This window comes from Rhinatrema bivittatum, chromosome 3 (genome assembly GCF_901001135.1).
Source record: "Rhinatrema bivittatum chromosome 3, aRhiBiv1.1, whole genome shotgun sequence".
NCBI lineage: Eukaryota > Metazoa > Chordata > Amphibia > Gymnophiona > Rhinatrematidae > Rhinatrema > Rhinatrema bivittatum.
The window spans coordinates 146703225-146726299 of NC_042617.1; the positions used below are offsets into that span (position 1 = coordinate 146703225).

General features: G+C 42.6%; 1 protein-coding gene across 2 annotated transcripts in view; it reads right to left on the minus strand.

The window, feature by feature from the left end:
- The window catches only part of ACTN2 (actinin alpha 2), a 177080-nt gene that overhangs the window by 84073 nt on the left and 69932 nt on the right, over nt 1-23075 (minus strand). For both annotated transcript variants that reach the window (XM_029593816.1, XM_029593817.1), the window contains exons 5-7: nt 18535-18622; nt 15837-15915; nt 1017-1098 (exon numbers count right to left, since the gene is read on the minus strand). In XM_029593816.1, the coding sequence (XP_029449676.1) occupies nt 1017-1098; nt 15837-15915; nt 18535-18622 (249 nt within the window). The remainder of the gene's footprint in view (nt 1-1016; nt 1099-15836; nt 15916-18534; nt 18623-23075) is intronic.

The window sequence follows — 23075 nt, forward strand, 5'->3', positions numbered from 1 at the left end:
TGTGTGTGTGTATGTGTGTGTGTGAGAGTGAGAGAGAGAGAGTATGTGTGTGTGTATGTGTGTGTGTGAGAGTGAGAGAGAGAGAGAGTGTGTGTGTGAGTCACCAATTGTGAGACTCCCAGCAAGTTAGTCTCAGGCTTCTTACCTCTTTCGCTTTCTCAGCTTAATAATGGAAGTTTCTGCTCAGTTCATAGAATTTCCTTCTCAGTAAGGTGGATTATTTAAATGTTTAAATTCTTGTTATAAGACCAGTACAAAAACTATCCAAAACATGACCTTCTGAAGGAGGGGACCTATGTGGTCAGGAAAGCTGGTTATAATATCATCTCTAAATAATTCTTATTTTACTACAATAAAAGCCATCACAAATTGCAAAAAATCCAGCCTTCTCTGGAGTTAAAACTACAAGAGCTGCATTGCTTAACAAATATCATAAACTATTTCAATAACTTCAACTCCCTAAAAATGTCAACAGTAAAAAAATTAGTTCTAGATAACAGACTGTTTTTAAATATTCTTCTAATTTAGTTGGGGGGAAGGGGGTTCAAATTAATATTGCTTGTATTTCTTCATCCATAAAATGACCAAACACAGACAGAAAAAAATGAGGGTACAAACAAGGCAAATATGTCAATTGGATTAGTCAATAAAACTTTATATTCAAAAAAAAAAATGAGGGTACAAAATGAAATTCATTTTTTTTCAGAGAACGTTTCAGATTACGAAGGTTCAGGGACTGACGGTAAATTTAAAGAGGTGTCAAAGATCAAGAAATTGCTCAGAGCAGGTCTTCTGGTATGTAGAGCATAGGAATTGTCATACATTCTGTCCCAGTTTTGAAGATTTCGGATTTTAGCCTTCCGGGGACTGAGCAGAAACCACCCAGCTCATTGATGCCAGGTTTCTCATTGGTCACATCCCTACACCTGCTGTAGGTGAAAGTCATGGAGGGGGAGGGGTTACGGGATGTTAGTGCACTATGCAATGAAGGCTTCACCACAGAGCAGAGATCTCACCTTCTGCATCCAACATTTTTGGAATATCCAGGTGCTTTTCTGCAATCTCCATGGCAAGGTTTAAGTTTCCAACAGCATCATCCTGTACAAGTCAAAACAAAAATGTCACTACCTTATTGGAAAGCAAAACTAATAAGCTAACTACTGTATGATAGATTGTAATTTTTTGGTGGGAAGAGAGACTTTTGATCTTAAGAGATGGTTGTTTTATAATAATATATTGCTATGTTACAGAAGGGGAGACAGCTTTTGATAAATCGGGTATTAGACATCCCTTTTTTGCACCATACACTTCAGTCTAGTTAAACTTTACAGCCAGGACACTGATGCTCTATGGAAGGACAGGCTGAACACCAGTTGCCAGTGGTTTGACAATGAATTGCCCAGCCCAGAGGCTTGTGTGTTCGAAATGAAATGGTCAAGTGCCTCACCAGTAGATTTTGAAGGGGTAATTTTGTAACATTGCACATAAGTGACACTAATTTTCAAAGTGGATTCACGTTCATTTGAAAATTATCCCACCGAATCTGCCTGCACACAGTTCCACCTGTTGTTCACATTTTAAGTGAATACTTTTTCAAATCCAAAAGTATGCTCCCCGGGAACACCTCCCAACTGTGCTCCCAGGAACACCTCCGCTCAGTCTGGGTCAACTTACACATAAATAGGACGCTCACATGAGAAAAACAATTTTAAAAAACCAAAACATTTCTGAGGGCAAAACACTCTTATACCCATGGAAATGCTTCTGAAATTTACATTTAAAGGGGTCATTTTTAAAAAGGATGAACATGCATAAATCCTGTTTTTATAGGTGGAAATGCCCCCGAGGGGGGAGGAGAAGAGAGTTGAACATACTTTTATGCAAACTACAAAGAGGCGGTATGAGGGGTAGAGTTGGGGTGGGGACAGAACTAACACACGGGCTTTTGATTTTCCTGAGCAGGTGAAACATTGTTTTGCTCTGTTACACTGGAGTGCGCACCCGCAAATTTTCAAAGCGGAAATATGCGCAGAAATATACTTTGAAAATTCATCCTAGAAGTCTGTGGTAAAAAAGTACTGACAGACTGTAGCCTGTGTGGGCTATTTGGAAAGTCTCTCTAAAAGCAGAATCGTATATAAGATGTACAACCATGACATTTCAACTTTCTGTCTGCAAACTTTCAACAGTCCTTCTCACACACATCAGATTTGTTATCCTAATGAGAAGACTTTATCATTTTTCCAGAGAAACCCATACATTTATAGCCATTGTGCTTCTGATGACATTTTCTAATTTTCTTTCAGGGAAAGGTGGAAATTGGGTTACAATATTATTGAACAAGATGTCATTTTTCAGTCAGAAAATGTGTGCAGCTCTGGTCAACCCATCTCAAAAAAGATATAGCAGAATTAGAAAAGGTAGAGAGATGAGCAACAATAATGATAAAGGGGGATGGGACAAGCTCCCTTATGAAGAAAATCTTAATAGGTTAGAGCTCTTCGGCTTGGAAAAGAGGTGACTGAGAGGAGACATGATTGAGGTTTATAAAATCATGAGTGGAGTAGAACGGGTAGACCAGGAATGGTTGTTTACCCTTTCAGATAGTACTAGGACTAGGGAACACTGACACTCCATACAACTAGCAGTTAGCAGATTTAAAACAAATTGAAAAAAAGTGTTTTTTTTCACCCAGTGCAAAATTAAGCTGCAAAATTTGTTGCCAAATGGCAAATAGCATAACTGAGCTTTAAACGGGTTTGGACAAATTCCTGGAGGAAAAGTTAATAAAAAATCATTAGCCAGATAGACTTAGGGAAAGCCATAACTTATTCCTGGAACTGAGCAACAAGGAGTCAACCGCTAGGGATCTGTCAGGCACTTCCTAGTGATCTGGATTGGCCACTGTAGGAGGCAAGACGTTGGGCTCGATGGACCCTTCGTTTGACCCAGCCTGGCATATCTTATGTTCTTATCTGATAAATGTTATAGCTGTAACATAATCATAGCTTCATGTTGTGAACTGTCCAAGCACAGCTCAGTGTCAACAGACTGGCATCAGTGACCGTTTCTGTAAAGTTTAATGGTCTAAACTGTACATATGCTTCACTTTATAGCATGCGTTTCATACCATAACAGATACTTTGCAATATGCAGCATATGCCATTCTGAATTTTTTTCAACCACATTTCAGAAAAATCAGATCCTTGATTTTTAAGACAGAGCAAAAAATGCACTTTAAAATATTCATCTTAAACATTTTTAAGAACACTCTTTTGAACTCATCTACCTAAAAATGGTCTTGAAGGTTAAAACTAAAAAAGTTTTCGCATCATGGTAACATACCCTCAATACCTTAGATTTGCAAGTTCCTGTGAAATTTTAGGTGTAAAAGTTTTCTGCTCATTTGAAGTAAAAAAAAAACCCCAAAATAAAACGCTAAATACCTGTACCATTCTAGCACCTCAACGGGGTACCTCCATAGAGATTAATACTTTGCCATGTTCTGGTAGGCTGTCATTGCTACCAGCAATATAGAAATTCTATGGACACAGGCAGTTCTCCTCACTGCATATACTTGAAGAGTGGCAGTATCACCATGCACATGAATATCAATAGAAATGCTGATCTGAGGCATGGAAGACCGGTGAGTCTTGGTGTCCTGGTCTATAGTGATGCAAGGGTTTCCTAAAATTCTGGCTTTCGATGGTAAGGTGGGTGGATGCAGATAGTCCTAGGCATAGTCTCACTAAGGAAGCAGACACTTAATTTTCACTACTAGAATTCATAAATGATACATTATCACCATTATTATGTGGATACAATTGGCAACCAAGGTAGATTTTCACAGTGATATATTATTAGCAAGACCAACTGTTATCTTTAGAACAGATATTCCTATTAATGTTGTGTTGATAGGAAAATGAACAAGGATAATAAACACAACTAAAAATTGAGTGAAATTCAATACAAAAAATCTTCATTAGAGGGATTTTAGAGTTCTACTGTCAAAGGCAAGAAAATCTGAGTTATCGACACTCCAACAATTCTGCACCCTTTTTCACTGTCTATAGATTACAAGTTATTTTCTATGATATCCCAGAGACACAAAATGGGAAAACCCGTCAGCGCATCAGGTCGTTTCCAAATTAGGCAATACAACAGGAGCATCTTCAACTTGTGAATAGCACACTCACTTGCAAGCAAGATTTGGTTTACATTAATAAAAGCCTTTTTATAAAACTGCATCCAACACGGAGGTTGCGAGAACTTTTTCAGTCTTCAAGTAAAACCACAAGCTAAAAACAAGATACAAAACAAATCATGGGGTCCTATTTCCCCCAAATTTCCCCTTGGCATAGAAAGGGAACTTTTCTGCTGAATATAAGCAAACTCAGGACCAGAGAAGGACAAAGTCCATCGGTTCTAATTGTGCATTTTTTTAGCAGGTGCAATTTGTTTTCTAATTGTGTAAGCCCAGTACCAGATTCAGTCTGAAGAAACTTTATTGGCACGACTGTATATGCATTGTCAAATTTATGCTTGAGATAAGGGGTGGCCAACTCCAGTCCTCAAGAGCCACAAACAGGTCTGTTTTTTAGAGATATCCACAATGAATATGCATGGGATAAATCTGCATACTATGGAAGTAGTGGGGCAGATTTTAATACCTACGCGCAGGCGTAGATGTGCACGCAACCCGGCGCGCACAAATCTACGCCTGATTTTATAACATGCGCGCAGTTGCGTGCATGTTATAAAATCCAGGGTCGGCGCGCGCAAGGGGGTGCACACTTGTTCACCTTGCGTGCTGAGCCCTAGGGGAGCCCCGATGGCTTTCCCTGTTCCCTCCGAGGCCGCTCCAAAATCAGAGCGGCCTTGGAGGAACTTTCCTTCTCCCCCCACATTCCCCTCCCTTCCCCTACCTAACCCGCCCCCCCAGCCCTACCTAAACCCCCCCCCCAACCTTTATTATGCAAATTGAGCCTGCCTCCAGGCAGGCGTAGGTTGTACGCAGCGGCTGAGTGCCAGTGCGATCCCCCAGCCTATCGGCCCTTCGGAAGCCTCTGGCCACGCCCCTGCCCGCCCACTCCCCGCCCCTTTTTTCAAACCCCGGGACACATGCGCGTCCTGGGGCTTGCGCGTGTCGCCGGGCCTATGCAAAATAGGCTCGGCGCATGTAGGGCTTTTAAAATCTGCCCCAGTGTGTGCAGATCTCTCTCATGCATATTCATTGTGCACATCCTGAAAGCCAGGCCAGTTTGTGGCTCTCGAGGACTGGAGTTGGCCACCCCTGTTTAAACCAAATTTGTACTCTGAAAAAGGCTGTGCAGGAAAATGATCTGTGGCACTTCTACACATTTTTAATGTAATTTTCCTTTACAGTATGTGCTAAAACTTGCAGGTTAGTTTTTTTGGTGCAATCTTTAAACATGTCAAAGGCAAAATAACATATATGCACAAAGTGCTTAGAATTTTGCGAGTCCTGCAATTTTATTTTGCCCAATCCCTAAATCTGGCCTTTAGCTTATTTACATGCCAGGGTACTACCTTTTTAACATGTTATAATTAAGCAGATCTGGTCTATGCCTACAGATAAAAGCTAGTCTGAACACAAGTCAAACAGGTGACAAAAAGCACATGCAGGAGGAAAAACAGATTTCATGCCAAAAGCAAGAGCTATGGAGAGTTAATAACACACCACATCAAGAAAGCCAGCCAAGAATACCAAAGCAGAGCAGCATCTTTGTAAGATGTGTTTAGGACCACTAAAGATAACACACACCCTTCTAATTTATTTTTCCATTATCATTCGCAAAGCTTGAAAATAAAGCACAATTTTAGAAGTTACAAGAATGAAAGTAGTGTGTTAATGCATTTAGGTAACAGTGGGGAACATCCAGTCCTCGAGGGCCATAATCCTGTCAGATATCCCTAACAAGTATGCATGAGAGAGACTTGTATATGATAGAAACAGCCTGAAAATCTTTCATGCATATTTATTAGAGATAGCCTGGAAACCCGTATTGGTTTGCAGACCTCGAAACCTGAAGGTCTCCCAACCCTTATCTAGATCCTATTGGTTCTGGGAAACAATAACATGCATGTCAATGTTAGCTGAACTTACATTTTTGAAAACAGAATTTTCCTTCTGTGAGTGATTGTTTAAAAAAATAAGCAATTCCGAGTTTGAATAAAAATGGTCCCATTAATGTTCACACCGTCAGTCAATTTCTTACGCTGCTATGTGCAAGTTTGTCATTTATGTTATATGTAAGCACTGCTCAAATCTGTGGAGCCTTCTAAAGATTCCCCCCGAGGAAGGAAGATTCTGAAACAATGCACATGCTGGGAACAGTTCCAACAAGATAAGTGACTTTTGATTAATTTTGTTGTTCCTCAGCAAGGTTTCAACTAAGGATATTTTTGAGCATTCTAAGGTTTCACTTGCTTGGCACACCTAAGTCTTCTGCATTTGAGTCTCACACAGCATGTGGGTTTTTATAATTATATATTCAAAAGAATATATATCAAAAGAAAAAAACAGGAATGTTTTACATTGCGGGACCACTGATTAAATTTGATGGCTAGCAACTATAGGGCAAATTTTAAAAGCCCTAAGTGCGTACATTCCGGCATTTACAAGCATGGCTGGGCCTTGCATGCGCCGGGTGAATTTTCGAAGAGGCCCAGCCACAGGCATAAATGCCAGTATGGGCACACCTGCCGGGCCTCTTCAAAGGGGTGGGCTGGGGGGCGGGGTCTGGGCGGGAGCGGGCCGGGACAGCGCTGTCCCCAAAACTCGCGCGCCGCAACTTAGTACAGCTCCCGAGCTGAACTAAGTCATGCAACAAAAAAAATTTTAAAAGTTAGAGTTTAGGGGGTGGGGAGGAGAGGAGAGGAAAGGGGAAGGGGAAGGAAGATTATGTAGGGGGTAGAGAAGTTCCCTCCCAGTCTGCTCCTTAATTGGAGCGGACTGGGAGGAAACTGGGCAAGGCCTGGATGTGTCGCTGCGAAGAAATTGCAAAGGTCCCCGCCCTTGCGCAAGCCGCCTACACATACGTGCTCAGATTATAAAATCTGGCGTGCGTATGCGCAGGGCCCACGGATTTTCTAACATGTGCATGCCGGCGCACGCATGTTAGAAAATAGGAGTGTCCACGTGTGTGCGCACCGGGAAGTGCGCACATGTCCGAAAATCTACACCTATGTATTAGATTCAGAGCTTGTAGCAATGCAATTAGCCCATTCCTTTGACGGTCCCATATCTAATTTCCAAGTTTGACCATGGTGTGTGACTGAGAATTTTACAAGTTATTATATATATTGTAGACACTACATATTGTGGATATTAAATTTGTGGCATAATAACGCAAGAGAGGAGGCATTTTTTGTTTTCCCATTAATTTTCTGGCTTTTTCTATTTCAAACATATTTTTTTTTACTTTATTTAAACAATTGGTTCAACATTAGTCAAAATCATTTATAGAGAACAATATTCATGAGACTTAATGGACAGATTACATAATTACATCTAAAACCAAATTGGTTATTAGACCTTCTTGGGATCTTCCGTTTTGCAAGGGCTATTTTCATTTTTAAATATATACATTTTATGTGGCTTTGGGTATACTTACTATGTATATTTTAATTTTTGTGTACATTATATTGCATCTTTAAAGGAAGCATGCATTAATTTAATTCTTTCAGCATGTCTATATTACTTACAGGAATTCAATAAATTATAAACATGTAAAGGAGAAATTACTTACCTGATAATTTCATTTTCCTTAGTGTAGACAGATGGACTCAGGACTAATCCCTGCCAGCAGATGGAGACAGAATGAAATTTCAAAGCTGACGTCACCCTAGAAATACCCCTGCAGTGACCTCTGCCCTTCAGTATTCTCTTCAAAAGCCACTGTGGACATACTATTGAAACAAATTTGATTTAAAATATAATTAAAAATGAATAAGTGTAACTGTACTCAACCAATCATAAACACTGAACCCCAGTAAGAATATACATACCCTGATCTAGTGATTGGATGATGGCTTACCCATAATCCCTTGGAAGCGATATCCACTCCATGGGCGAATCATTGGCACCATTCTTGGGCAGCCATGGGCGGGATGCTGAGTCCATCTGTCTACACTAAGGAAAATGAAATTATCAGGTAAATAACTTCTCCATTTCCTAGCGTGTAGCCAGATGGACTCAGGACCAGTGGGATGAACAAAATCTACTTCCGATCAGGACGGGAGGCTGCCCACAGTCTGGTTAACACCATTCTTGCAAAGGCTGAATCTTCTCGGGCCTGTACATCCAGGCAATAGAACTTGGAGAAGGTGTGCAAGGAGGACTACGTCGCCGCTTGGCAGATATCAATGGGAGACAGCAGTCTAACTTCTGCCCATGAGACTACCTGAGCCCTGGTGGAATGAGCTTTAACCTGAGAAGGTAATGGCTTTCCTGCCTCCACATAGGTTCCCATGACCACCTCCTTAATCCAGTGAGCTATGGTAGCCCGAGAAGCTGGTTCGCCTTGCTTCCTTCCACCGTGAAGGACAAACAGGCGGTCCGTCTTTTGGACCGGTTCTGAAACTTCCAGATACCACTCAGAAAGTCTACTGACATTCAAATGATAGAGGAGGTGGTATTCTTCCGCATCCTTGTGTTTATCTAGGGATGTCAATAAAATGAACTGATTCAAATGAAACTCCGAAACTATCTTGGCAAGAAGGATAGAATGGTACCAAGCTGTAATACTCCTGGAGTCATCCAGAGGAATGGTTCCTGACACGACAATGCCTGTAGTTTAGAGATGTGATGTGTCAAGCATATAGCCACCAGGAACACTGTCCGGATGAGATGAAAGGCAGGTTCCGTTCACCTCGCCCCTGAAACAGAAGAGAGCTGCTACCTGGACCTTCAAGGAGTTAAGGGTCTAACCTTTATTCAAGCCATCCTGCAAAAATTCCAGAATTAGTGGAATTTTGACCTCCGAGGAGGGACACCGCGTTCCTCGCAATAGGCCTCACATACTCTCCAAACCCGCACATATGCTAGGGATGTAAAGAACTTCCATGCGCAGAGTAAGGTGGCAAATATTGCTGCAGATTATCCTCACTTCATCAGGTGAGCCCTATCAAGGGCCAGACCTTGAGACAGAATCAAATCAGATCCTCGTGATGGACCAGTTCCTGCTGTAGCAGGTCCCTATGCAGTGGTAGGCATAGGGAGGTCTCCACCAGGAGTCTCCGCATGTCTGCATACTATGGATACCTAGGCCAATCTGGAGCTACTAGTAGGACTAATCAAACAGTTACCAACAAGGGCCCTGAACTTGGTGGTCAGTGAAACAGATAAGTATGGGAAAATAAGTGTGGGAGCTTGCTGGGAAGACTGGATGGGCCGTTTGGTCTTTTTCTGCCATCATTTCTATGTTTCTTTGTATATTTCTATGTTAATCCGCTGTGGTGCTCGATTCTGCGAATGACCCTGCCTAGTAGGGGCCACAGAGGGAAGGCATATAGCAAATCTTCTTCTGGCCAGGTCTGAACAAGAGCGTTGAACCCCAGGGACCACTGATCTCTTCAGTGACTGATGATTCAGGGAACCTTCATATTGTGAGATGCGGCTAGCAGGTCGATGGACGGGAGACCCCAGCGATCTACTATCAGCTGAAAGGCTTTGGCCATCAACGCCCACTCTCCTGGATCCAGACTCTCCCTGCTTAGAAAGTCTGCTCTGACATTTCTTTTCCTGTAATGTGGGAGGTTGAGATCATCTATAGATGTATTTCTGCCCATTCCATAAGGAGATTTATCTCCTGTTACACTTGCTGGCTCTTGGTTCCACACTGGTGGTTGATGTAGGCTACCGTCATCGCGTTGTCCGACATTACATGGACTGCTGGACCCTGGAGTTTATGGCTGAATTGTAGACATGCCAATCTGGCTGCCCAGGCTTCCAGGAGGTTGATGTTCCAGAGGGCCTCTTCTTTGGTCCAACGTCCCTGGGCCGTCAGTTCCTAACACTGAGCTCCCCAGTCCTGGAGGCTCACGTCTGTTGTGAGGACCAGCCAGTTCAGAGAGGACAGGGGTACACCCCTGCTCAGATGAGCTTTCTGTAGCCACCACTGGAGCCGAGAGCATACTCCCATTGGAAAGTGGAGATGAATCAAATAATCTTGAGAAAGCAGGTTCCAACATGACAGCAGTAAGTGTTGAAGTGGTCACATGTGTGCCCTCGCCCACGGCACTACCTTCAGAGTTGTCGCCATCAAATCGAGAACTTGAAGGTAGCTCCACACCATTGGTTGCATCATGCTCATTAACTGACACACTTGGGACATCAACTTCCTTAACTGCATGGTAGTAAGGAAGACCTTGACCTGCTTGGTATCGAACCAGACTCCCAAATATTCCAAGGACTGGGAGGGCTTGAGACTGCTTTTGTCCAGGTTTACAACCCAACCGAGTTCCTGAAGCAAGCAAGTCACCCGGAAACTCTCTTCCACAGACTTGGCCCAGATCAACCAGTTGTCCAAGTACAGGTGCACCAGGATTCCCTCTTTTCTCAATGGTGCCGCTACGACCACCATAATCTTGGAAATTGTTCTGGGGGCGGTGGCTAGGCCAAAGAGCCGTGCCCAGAACTGAAAATGATGAACCGGTACCTCAAAACATAGGAAACATTGGTATTCCTCATGGATTGGAATATGTAGGTAGGCCTTGGATAGGTCCAGGGAGGTTCAGAACTCTTCCAATTGTATGGCCATTATCATGGAGTGTAGGGTTTCCAAGTGGAAACGATTCACTCGTAGATATCAGTTGACGCTCTTGAGGTCCAGGATGGGGCAAAAGGAACCTGCCTTCTTGGGTATGATGAAATAGATGGAATAATGCCCCATATTTTCCTGGAAACCGTAAGGTGTACTACACTGAGGGTAAATTTATACTATGGTTCTCTTATACCAAGTAGTTATGTCAACAAAAGAGAACTCACGAACTCACAAAATACAATCTCAAATGTATAATTTATTAATGAAATATATAAAATAGATCCTGTCTAGACAATAATTACTATCTAACCCAATCATTCATCCATACCTCAATCATATCACATTTACAACCATACCACACCTATAAAAACATCATGTTCATAATGTAAAAATCCCAACACCAATGTGTAACACTTATTTTTAAAGCACAATATCAAATATCTATTACAGTATCATCTGTTATAATTCTAATAACGTTTCACAATGTATAACAATGGCGATGTGATATATCTCTGTGTATGTTAGAACCTGGTATTCTCAAGTTCCAGCATTACCCACTATACTTTTCTGATTATTACAACCAAAAACGGTGACATCGTCCGTTGGACCTGCCCGACAAGGACTCCTTGTTTCGCCCGATTCATCTGGGCTTCATCAGGGATATTTTCGTCACTGTCGTCTCAAATGTAACCTATATTAAATACATCCATCAATATAGATAATAACCCACCATTGTGGGTTATTAAGGGTAACAATGGTGGGTTATTATCTATATTGATGGATGTATTTAATATAGGTTACATTTGAGACGACAGTGACGAAAATATCCCTGATGAAGCCCAGATGAATCGGGCGAAACAAGGAGTCCTTGTCGGGCAGGTCCAACTGACGATGTCACCGTTTTTGGTTGTAATAATCAGAAAAGTATAGTGGGTAATGCTGGAACTTGAGAATACCAGGTTCTAACATACACAGAGATATATCACATCGCCATTGTTATACATTGTGAAACGTTATTAGAATTATAACAGATGATACTGTAATAGATATTTGATATTGTGCTTTAAAAATAAGTGTTACACATTGGTGTTGGGATTTTTACATTATGAACATGATGTTTTTATAGGTGTGGTATGGTTGTAAATGTGATATGATTGAGATATGGATGAATGATTGGGTTAGATAGTAATTATTGTCTAGACAGGATCTATTTTATATATTTCATTAATAAATTATACATTTGAGATTGTATTTTGTGAGTTCGTGAGTTCTCTTTTGTTGACATAACCATATTTTCCTGGGGCACAGGTACTGGGATTATAGCCCTCATCCTGAGGAGCCTTAAAAGAGTAGGCTCTACTGCCTGCTTCTTTTGCTGGGAGTGGCAAGGAGACATCAATAATATGTCCCGATGAGTGCTGTAAAATTCCAGCGCATATCCTTCTCATATGACCTCCAGTACCCATTTGTCTGAAGCGATCTTGACCCACCTCTACTAGAAGAAAGTCGACCCCCCTTTCTCCTCGTACTGAGGGTCGATTGGTAAATTTTCATTGGGGGGTTCAGGACAAACCTGAACTTGAGCCTGCCTCTCTCTTGGGATGTCGACTATGAAAAGACTGAGACCTCCAAAAGGGCCAAGACCTCTGAAATGTCTAGTTTCTGTAGGGGAGAAAGCATTGGGAGCCCTTGGATTGACCCCTCATAGGTGATGGGTGCTGTATTTACTTTCTCTTATCTTCTGGTAGCCGGGGAACTGGAGACTCACCCCATTTACTGGCCAGCTTTTCCAATTCGCTTCCAAAAAGAAGTGATCCTTTAAAGGGTATCTTTGTAAGATTTGCCTTGCAGGTTACGTCTGCTGACCAATTCCACAGCCAAAGCTGTCTTCTGTCCGCCACTACTAAGGCCACTCCTCTGGCCGAAGTACAAAATAGATCCAAGCCCACGTCAGTTTAAAAGGCAGTGGTAGGTTCCATTACCGCTCTGGAATTCACCCTCCAAGTCATCCACCTCCTGAGAGAGGAAAGCGAGCTACCATGGCACAACAAGAAGCAATCTTTAAGGTCATCACTACTGCATCAAAGGCCTATTTAAGGATGGACTCTATCCGTCTATCATGTGCATCCTTTAAGGCTGCTCTTCCCTCCACTGGGATAGTTGTTCGCTTAGAGACAACACAGACCAGCACATCCTCTTTAGGGACACGCAAATGCTCTCTCTCTGCCAGACCCAATGGATATAGAGCTTCTAACCCTCATCCCCCTTTAAAATTTGCTTCTGGGGCATCCCATTCCTGTAGGGGCATCCCATTCCAGGAGGTATTGGGGTAGGTGCCGCTGAATTTCCCTCTCCTATGGATGACCCAGTCCCGGGGATATTCAAATCCAGGGTACTTCCAGTTAAGGCTGTGGCTAACCCATTCTCTGAATGGGAGGAGCCGGGCTTAGCAAAGTCCAGGGAGGCCAACTCTCTCTGAGCTTTCTCACAGTGCTGACATAAGTTGGAATCCAGGTCAGACTGTAAAGCCCTAATATGACAAGCAGCATAGAAAGAAAGGTGCTTATGTTTCTTGGCTGCCAGGGCCATTGGCGGCGATAACTGTGTGCTCTGTCGGCTCGCACTTAAAATTTTATGTGCACAGATTTCGGGAGCCAAGGCGGGGCACAGCAAAGTGCACACAGTCCGTGCACCTGGCTTTTCTTGTATTCTGCGCTTAGTAGGTTGTGCGCATATGTATACTCGCAATGTTAAGCGCACAGCCAACACACTGCGCATACCAACATTCTATGGAAGGTAATACGGCATGCAAGATAGCGCCAACACAGCCTAACACATGGTGTGCCGACCAAGTCTAAAGTGGGGCCTAGCCCACCAGGGGGCCACTCAACCTGCTTGGAAGCCCACTTCTCCTTACCCCAACCGGATCTGGAACGACGTCGGTATGGCACACCGAGCAAGGAGACTGGAGGAAGTCTTACCGAAACCCCTCCAAATGTCTCTGAATCGGGAGGTAAATCTTCTCTCTTTTTTTTTTTTTACTTAACTGGGCTCAGCCGGCTGAGTACAGAGACGGTCTCCGGTTGCAGGGGGAGAGGGCTTTGGCCATCACTGCCATGCTCGACTTCCTACACCTGCTGTGTTTCAGCTGCTTTAGCAGCAAAGTCCACGCCGGGAACCAACTACCAGACCAAGGCACACCTCTGAGGGATCTCGGAAATCGCCTCAGGAATTTCTCAACTGGGGGACAGACCTTTAGATATCACCGCAGGAGAATGGGGCTCTATTTTTTCTCCAATTTAAATGTAGAATTTCTCCTTCCAAAAAGTACGGCAATCCCCATAGGGAGAGGTATGTCCACCATCTGTGGAGACAGAGAAATACTAAAGGGCTGAGGTCACTGCAGGGGTGTATCTAGGGTGATATCAGCTTTGAAATCTGAGTTCGTCTCTATCTGCTGGCAGGGGAGCATAACCCATTGGTACTGAGTCCATCTGGCTACATGCTAGGAAACTGAAAATTGTATAGCTGAAGGGGTTTGTCCATTTTTTGCCATTAGGACAATGTCCCTGTCCCCTTACAACATGCAGAATGTGCCTTCAGCTGATCAGAGTGCCCTCATCATATAAAGGCCTCTCCAGATCTTGTCTGTGCAGATGTCAAGGAAGTGTCAGTGTGTTAGGGAGGGAGGAGTATCACTCCCCATTGAAAGGGGTGAAGTAGTGGCATAATAACCCCATGTGAAGTGGAAGGGTTAGGATATTTGAGAAATGGGATTCCAAGCTCTATGTTTAGAGCCAGTTCCGTTGGGTCTGTCTTTGTCCAAGAGGGTCCAGAGAAGTTGGGTGTAGGAGAATTCCAGGGTGGAGGTGCATGGAGTGCAGAAGAGAAAGAGAATTTTGAAGAGTTTGATGATCCAATAAGGTGGAGGTGCCAGGGTAAGGGCAACCTGCCTGGGAAAGTTCAGCAGAGTCAGAGTCTGATTCAGTTAAAATCAGCCTGAGATTCACAATAAAGTGGGAGGAACAGAAAAGGACATTGGAGAAAGATTACACCTTGCCCAACAGGAAGAATCCTCAGGGGAAGGGGGGTCCCAGTCCCAAAGAGCTGACCTGTTTGAGGGAGACTTGAAAACAGACTGTGATATTTTTTTGTACTGAAGATTCTGTTTTAGTGCTGTATATATATATATATATACGCATACACACACAGTACATTATAAACTTACTCTTGGCTAGTTTAGAAAGCTTTAGCTAGTGTCCCAGCTCTGATCATATTGAATGCGTGCTTCTATCTGTTAAAAATACGCAAACCACCAAGTGCCTCCACTTCTACTCCACAAATAAGTATATTTGACAAAATTAATTCACATAATCATGTACTGGCAATATTAGCATTACATATATTGTTAGTAGGGTCCTGCTTTTAAATCTTAGACCTTACTTCCCCCTACTTTCTACATTTTAACTATTTTTTGTATAGTAAAAGTTGCTGAAATGTTTTGTCCCATCTGTGTTATGACTACATTGTAAGCTCCATGGAGCAGGGACTATCTCATATATGTCTGTTCAGTGCCGCGCACATCTTGTAGATCTATAGAAATGATGAATAGTTACTATATAACTCCTTTCTAACAGGCTAAATGCTAACATGTTTGATAAAAAGAGTGCTCTGAATTATATTACTATATAAAAATTATTAGATTAACTTGGAGCTTGGTGAGATCTGAATTTGCTACAAGTGAAATTTGTTTGAAAGAAGAAGGATTATTACAGAGAGGCCCATCAGGTTGAGCACATTGAAAAAGGTTTTGCTCTGGTTTTTGCCAATGGAGGTTGGGGGGGGGGGGGACTTTTACATTATAAATCGTGTACTATATTCTTAAGGCAATAGAATGAAGCCATAGGCTTTGCCACCTCTCACTTTGATCTGAAGCTGGAATGTGCAAAGTTAGTAAAGAACGCTCATCCAGCATCACCCGCTAAAAATCATGCAAATGAAAAGGAGCACACCACCGCAGTGCAGCATGCAGGCAATCTCAAGGATGACCTTGTTTAACTTGGAGTAGTCAATAAGCTCGGGCCGATGTCTGTGGATAAGTGCACAAAGCCCAAGACCGTCTTTCCAGCTTCACAATAAACAAAGAAAAAAAAAACATGTTAAACACACTGCATTGTACAATTCTGACCAAAGGCTTTGCTTTGAGTCACTCCTGATGTTTGTCAGTGTGTGCGCAGCCTCTTGACAGTGACATCCGAAGACACATGCCCTTCCGAGTAAAACCCTTCTAGTTCCAACTACTAAATAAGGGAGCAGCTTGTAACATTGCACATGTAAGTGAACCAGCAAATATGCACATAGGTTACACCAATTTTCAAAGCTCTGGAAATTATCCTGGCAAAACTACACATGCACACACACACAATTAGATTAGACCAGCTATTTGGTGCATCTAATTTTGCTAAATTACGTGCTCTGCCCAGACTCCACCCACTGAAATGCCTCCCCCCATGTGCATAAAAATACATGTGCACAGTGTGATGAAAAGGAATTGATTTGTACAATGCAGCTAGCAGACACTGCACAGTACAAATCAACTCCTCATCACGTATAAGGTCAAAAATTCTTTAATGAGGTCAGTTTTACAATGGATACCTCTGAATGTGTCTGTAACAACTCCCCCATAGCCCCTGCCCACCAGCCAAAAACTCACCCTCAAAACAAGTGCCCCCTAACAATAGTCCATATATTGAATGTCAGGCTGAGCCTTATAAAGAGTCTCTCTCTCTCTGTCTCTCAATATGTGTGCAGGCATATACTTTTTAAAATGGTGCACATGCAGCCCTTTTAAAATCTACCCAAATGTGCCTGCACACATATGGTAGGAAGAAAGGACACATTAAAAGCATACTGCACCAACACAAAGCCACAGCATTAAATATTAAACCATCTCCTTTATGTTTTAATGGTATGTATACTAGCATGGGTGTGAGAGGAATTCTACACGTCACATCCAGAGGTCAGTCAACACATTTATTTATTTTACATTTAATAATTTATTGTTCATTTATATTTATTTGATTTATATTATATTTATTAATAGCATCTACACAATGCTCCAGGCAATGTCCAATCTTAAAACTATGAAAAACATCATACAATTTTAACAGATATCTAAATGAATAAACTTAATAAAAGTTATACATTTCAGCCCTTTCCATAAATCACATATAAATAACAAAATGTATAATAACAGTCCAAATTATAGCACCATCCCACACCGTGCAACTGATAACCTAAATCTCTTTCATCAATAATTGACCACACCCTACATTAAGATATATGGCATGCCACACAAAATGGTCAGGCTTTGTTCTCTTTAAGAAAACAGAGGTAGTCTTTTGGAGACAAATCTCCCTTGGGAAATCAGCTCAGTGGTTCTTAATCACCAGTCCATGGATTTGCAGCGGCCCCTGGCAGCATTGCTGCCTGTCCGTGGCTGCTGCATACACTGCACTGCACCCTGCACCGTAGCCAGAAAAGTCTACAACCTGCACCATAGCCCTAACCTCCATCCCCTGCCCTACAGACCTTTTTATTCCAGTTGGGGCTGATTCTGAGGCCCACTCTTTGGAAGGGGAGCAGCTGCAGCTGAATGTTTTATGCTATTACTAGCAACGGTAACATGGAATAGACTTGGTTTTTGGCTCCTTGCCAGGTTCTTATGGCCTGGATTGGCCACTGTTGGAGACAGGTTGCTGGGCTTGATGGACCCTTGGTCTGACCCAGTATGGCATGTTCTTATGAGCCAGCATGAGCTGAGTCAGCATCTGATCTCCTGTCATGCCCTGCTTCCCATACAGAAGCCAGCAGAGGACAGGGCCAACACAGCACCTGAGAATGGAGAAGATGCTAACTGAGTCTCATACCAGCTCATCAGCTCATGACCAGCTCCAACTGGAAACAAGTCTATAGGACATCCTAATGATGAGCTGGTGGCTGGTGATGGGCTGGGAGGGAGAGAGAGAAATATTTTTATTTTCTGAGGACAATACTGTTGGCTGACAGGGAAAGGGAAGACGGGGAGAGAGGGATTTTTTCTAAAAACAAATTTTCTTATATTGGCTAATAAACTTCTTAAAATGATACAGCATAGCTGCAGGATTGATCCATAAGATTAAAGAACAGGTGGAAGAGGCAGTTTATCTTCACCTGCTTTTTAGTTTTCTAGGGCCCCTTCCCCCTGTTCATCAACACTGCAACTGGTAATTTAAGAAAAAGCCAGTCTCTGGCATAGAGAAAACTGAGAAATACTGCTCTAGCTCTTGTCCTCGGTAAACAGACCTCCCTCGTTGAAGGGTTACACCAAAACTCATCTTGTGAAGAGCACAACCTAATATCAGTATGTAAGCAAACGAGCCATCTTACAAATAAATCAGGACCAAGACCATTCAGAGACACTATAATTATTTTTAACTTGACCCCACTACAGTACATTCCTCTTCATCCTGTGGCACACGTATGTAAAATATCACCCATCTGAATACATCCCCGTGGCAGAGGCATGCAACAATCTAGCAGAAACTTCAAGGAAGGCATCAGGCTGCCAGAAGCCTTCACCACATCCCATGTACAAAACAACCCACTTATTTCCAAAGCAGAGAACAATATGAAAATAGAAAAGATTTATTTTCTGGCAGGATGATAGGGAGGAAGCAATGAAAAGAAAAGTGTGAGGTCATCTCACCTGAGGTGGAAGTTCTGAATGTTAACGTTTCTGTAAGGAGCAGTCTTCCTCTGACACCAGAGCAGCAGTCCTTCTTTGGCAGAAGTCTCTGTTGAGGAAGAAAAAAAACAGAAGAGCAGAAAAAGTTTATGTTAATCTAACAATTTACACATGTGCAGAAAGAGAACGGAGGAGTATCCTCCCTCCTCTTATACCTCTGACCTTGGGCCTTATACCTCTCAAATGCTAGGCCTCAGCATGGAGATCATGTGTTTGGATTTCAGAGAGGAAGACGGCAGCACTGCGAGCTGATCAATTTTATGCAATTACACCAAAGCCGGCTGCAGCGCATCCCAACACGAGGGCGATGAGCACATGATTCAATGTCATTTGAAATGCCTGAATGGCTGTGTGTGGGTATTTGGTTGCACATATACCTTTTACATGCTGCTTGCTTGTTGCACATGATCATTTGAAAGGATGGCTGCTGAGCATGTTTCCTGTGTGCAAATCTTATCAACTATATTCTCACTACCCACCAATTGTCCAGTTTTTCCCATCCATGTTTTCCATGTCTTATTAGTAAAGGGGAAGGAGGCATATCCTGAATGGTAAGGCTCGCTTTCTTTTTCCTCTTTGTTACATAGTTGGATACAATGGGCTACAACTATGCTACTCTGTCATCTGTTCCAGCATCTATCTCGCTTTCTCATTTCAAATATTGCTGTTTTCTCCATTCATTTCTCAACTTTTTCACATTTTCTAAGGATGTGGTAGTTAGGATGTCCTTTGTTATCGTCAAAAAAACTTAAAAGTACCTAGCTCTTTATATTTCTCTTTTTTTTGGCAGCCTCCTACAAAATATTGTTTCTACAGCTAGAGAAGAGTTAAGATTGGGCCTACCCAGAATCAATAGCCACAGGATCTAGAATAAACCCAGACACATCCCATTTTATAACTGGAGTTCAGCAAGAAGGGTGTCACATTTTTTGTTTTAAATGTTCTTTCCTGTAAAGAGTCTGTTTATATTTTCTCTTCTATTATGTCAGATATCCTTTAATAGTATGCATACCAAACATAATATGAGTGCTAAACTGTCAGTTGTGGTGTTGTGTGTGCAATATATGCATACATAAACATGTGTGCTAAAGAAAGGTCTATATGTGGCAGTGCTATGAGGTATCATTGTAGATGAGTCATGCTTGCTAATGTTGCTCGGCACTTGTGATATTCTACAGTCTTGGAGATTCACAGTTCCATGGATGTCTGCTATGCGTGCTTCAGTTAACATTTTGATGTGTGAAAAAAATGTGCATGTATATAGAAAGTATGCAGAATAAAACCAAGTATAAGTGAATTGGCCAGCCCAGTGGCCTAGTTGTAGTGCTGGGCATTGCCTTGTGGAGGGACCTGGGTTTCATTCCCAGATTAGGTTTCAGCTCTAGTCAGCCTAAGCTAAGTATGTTGTGGAAGCAATGCTCAGAGCTGAGGAAGGGTGTGCCAGTCATTGGGGAATGGTGACACCATTTATATATTGAAATATGCAGTGAGTACAGATTCACCCATAGAAAGATACTTTTTTTTTTTGTTAGAACATTGACATTTCCAGGGAAAATAAAATAAAAACTGAAAACAAAAAGTCCCTAATCAAGGCAGTCATTGAGCCATCTTTTCTCTCATTATCTTAACAGCAAGCATGAAACAAAACAATTTCTGGCAGTCTGGTGAGGAATCATAAAGCCACAAAAGAAAGAAGTCAGGGTGTACAAATCCTGCCTCAAGAATCACAAACAGACCTGGTTTTCAGGATATCCACAATGAATGTGCTTGAGGTAGATCTGCATACAATCTACCTCAAGTATATTCATTGTGGATATCCTGAAAATCAGGCCTGTTTGTGACTCTTGAGGACCAGAGTTAGCCACCCCTGAAATAAGTGGAGAGACTTGTAAATGTATCAATGCAATGATGTTTACACAGGGTTCTGCTTTTTCATCTTAGAGTTGCTGCTTTTTCAACACTATCATTTAATTAAATGTTTTTATAAGACCTTCTTTATAGAAAAAAAAAACATTTAGCATCTATATGTTAGGTGAATAACTCAAAATGCAAAACATCTAAAGAGAAAATGGAATACTTGTTTTTGTTTAGACTCTCTCTTAATCCTGGATATTCCGCCTCAAAAGGACTCTATGCCTAGACAAAGCAGGAATTAATAGCACAGACAGCATGTCAAATGCCAGATGTCAACCCAATAGGTGAGAAAACAATAAAGGATAAAAAATTATCTTCTCTCACATACATGTAGTGTTACAATAGAGAGAATGCCTACACGTACAAATTTGTAATCAATTTTAAATTTGTATGCTATATATTTTGTTCATTTTTGTTAAGTGTAAGCATTCTCTCTATTGTAAATGCTAGAAGCCACCATTTCCTCACCTCCCACTGTCTCTTTATCTGGAAACATCAAGCCAGAGCTGCAATGTCACACCTATTTGCAGGCCGATGCCAGTGTCCTGTGTGCGCAATTCAGTAAACTAAAATATTTAAATTAGGGATGGTGGTAAAAAGAGGTGCTAGGGACACTAGCGCCTCTTTTCAGACAGGAGCAGCGGCTGTCAGCAGGTTTGACAGGCGACGTTCAATTTTGCCGGCGTTGGTTCTCGAGCCCGCTGACAGCCACGGGTTCAGAAACCGGACGCTGGCAAAAATGAGCATCCGGTTTTCAACCCGCGAGCCACGGGCCGATTTCACCTTTTTTTTTTTTTTACTTTTTTTAACTTTCGGGACCTCCGACTTAATATCGCCATGATATTAGGTCGGAGGGTGCACAGAAAAGCAGTTTTTACTGCTTTTCTGTGCACTTTCCCGGTGCCCGGAGAAATTAACGCCTACCTTTGGGTAGGCGCTAATTTCTGAAAGTAAAATGTGCGGCTTGGCTGCACATTTTGCTTTCTGAATCGCGCGGGAATACCTAATAGGGCCATCAACATGCATCTGCATGTTGCAGGCGCTATTAGGTTCGGGGGGGGGGGTTGGACGCGCGTTTTCGACACGCTATTACACCTTACTGAATAAGGGGTAAAGCTAGCGCGTCGAAACGCGCATCCAATCGCGGGTTAACAGTGCACTCCACCGGAGCGCACTGTACTGTATCGGCCTGATAGATAGGTCAGTTTGCCCAGGCTTTTTTCCCAAGGAGAAAACATGGTTAAAACCATGTAATTTATTTAGTTAAAATATTTATATTCTGCTTATAGTGACTCTGACATACCAATCGGATTCCAATTAAAACAAATAACAATATCATATAAACAAACACACAAAATGTGTGTTGGAACATCAATAATTTGGGACAGATTAAGAGCAGAAAGACTGTCAGTAAAAAATGTTGCAGCTGTCCTACAGGTTTACAGTCAACATGGGCATTATAATCACCAAGAATCAACAAATGCTCACATTACAAATGAAGTGTAATCAAATCAGCCAGAGCTAACATATTAGCACTCCCATGGCTAGGAGGGCGATATATCAGAGATAAGGCCAAGATCCAGTCTTTACCACAAGACTTTCACATCCTTGCACAATTTCATACTGTTGTGGGAGTGGACCCTTAGACCTAGGTGGAGGCTCTGAGTGGCTTGGTGCCATTGTGACCTCAGGGTCCATTGGGCTCTGCGCATGTGTAAGCATGCCAAGGGAGTGATATGGACGGTTGTGGCTATGTGGCCCAACAGCCTCAACATGTGACAAGCTGACACCTGCTGGCTCTGTTGAACCTCTGCTGCAATGGTCGCCAAGGCAATGGACCTCTGGTGAAGCAGAAAGGCCTTGGCCTGAGCCATGTCTAGCAGAGCTCCTGTGAAGTCCAATCAAAGTGATGGGCTGAGATGGGACTTTGGGCAGTTAAGGACAAACCCTAGTGACTCCAACACCTGAATAGTCAAGCCCTTGCCCTGATGGACCCTGCCCGAGACATGCTCTTGACCTGCAAATAGTCCAGACTCGAGAAGACATGCACTCCCAGTCTGCAAAGGAGTGCCGCCACCATGACCAGGCATTTTGTGAAGACCCGTGGGGTGAATGCAAGCCTGAACGGCAACACCCATAATGGTAATGTGTTTTCCTACCACGAACTGGAGAAACACCTACATCGAAATCTTCCCTGGTCACAGGAAGTATGTGTCCTTTAGGGTCGAGGGGGATCAAGATGCCCAGGGTAATCATCCTGAACTTTTCTTTTTTTTAGAAACTTGTTCAAGGCCTTCAGGTCTAGGATGGGACGGAGTCCTCCTTTTCTTTTTGGAATCAAGAAGTACCTGGAGAAGAATCCCTGTCCTCTTTGCCCTGGTGGTATGGACTCGACCACTCTAGCCATTAAGAAGGAGGAGAGGTCCATTGAAAGTACCTCCTGCTGGGTAAGGGCGACTGAATTATGCTCCCTGTGGCCCAGTAAAACCCCATTCACAGATTTGACTGAGTAGCCACCTAGAGCTTGGGAGCTCTTTGCTGCTTGGGACGGCCATGGGTGCTCTGATGGAGTTGACAGAAACAAGAAG